Here is a 637-nt window from a genome sequence, read left to right as displayed (position 1 = left end):
CCCCCTCCCCACACCCCCCTCCCCAGATGTCCCCCTTTCCCCCCAGCCCCAAATTCAGTAGGTGGCGGAGAATTTCATCCTTTTCTGCTTCTGTCTCTGGTTGCAAAACCAAACCCGCACCACGTTCTTTTTGAGGTCCAGTTTCTCGGCGATGGCGGCTATCTTCTCGGAGGAGGGCCGGGGCTGCACGGCGAAGTAGGCCTCGAGGGAGCGCTTCTCCGGGGCGGCGATGGAAGTCCGCTTGCGCTTCTTCTCGCCTCCGTTGAAGAGCTCCGGCTTGTTCATTTTCTCGCGCTGAGCACCCTCGGCCTCCTCCAGCCACGCCTGCAGGATGGGCTTCAGTGCGATCATGTTGTTGTGCGACAGCGTGAGCGACTCGAAGCGGCAGATGGTGCTCTGGCTCAGCGAGCCCACCCCGGGGATCTTGAGGTTGGCCAGGGCCGAGCCCACGTCGGCCTGCGTCACCCCGAGCTTGATCCGCCGCTGCTTGAAGCGCTCGGCGAAGGCCTCCAGCTCCCGGGGGTCCGTGTCCGAGTCGCAGATGGAGGCCAGCCCGGCCGCTCCAACCACGGCTGCCGCAGCCGAAGCCGCGGCCACCTGGCCCGCCGCGGCCGCCGCAGCAGCCGCTGCCGCCCCG

The 637-nt window shown here is 66.7% G+C and overlaps 1 protein-coding gene across 1 annotated transcript; it reads right to left on the bottom strand.

Moving 5' to 3' along the window:
* Positions 1-54: 54 nt before the first annotated feature.
* POU4F1 (POU class 4 homeobox 1) lies at positions 55-636 on the bottom strand (the record flags this gene model as incomplete). The annotated part of the gene is made up of 1 exon (XM_044669360.1): positions 55-636. A coding segment is annotated over one exon (582 nt), but the record flags the coding sequence as incomplete, so codon positions are not given.
* Position 637: the final 1 nt, after the last annotated feature.

Source organism: Gracilinanus agilis, chromosome 3 (assembly GCF_016433145.1).
Source record: "Gracilinanus agilis isolate LMUSP501 chromosome 3, AgileGrace, whole genome shotgun sequence".
In the NCBI taxonomy this organism is placed as follows: Eukaryota; Metazoa; Chordata; class Mammalia; order Didelphimorphia; family Didelphidae; genus Gracilinanus; species Gracilinanus agilis.
The sequence above is the reverse complement of the archived record's forward strand: the minus strand, read 5'-3'. Positions and strand labels throughout refer to the sequence as shown.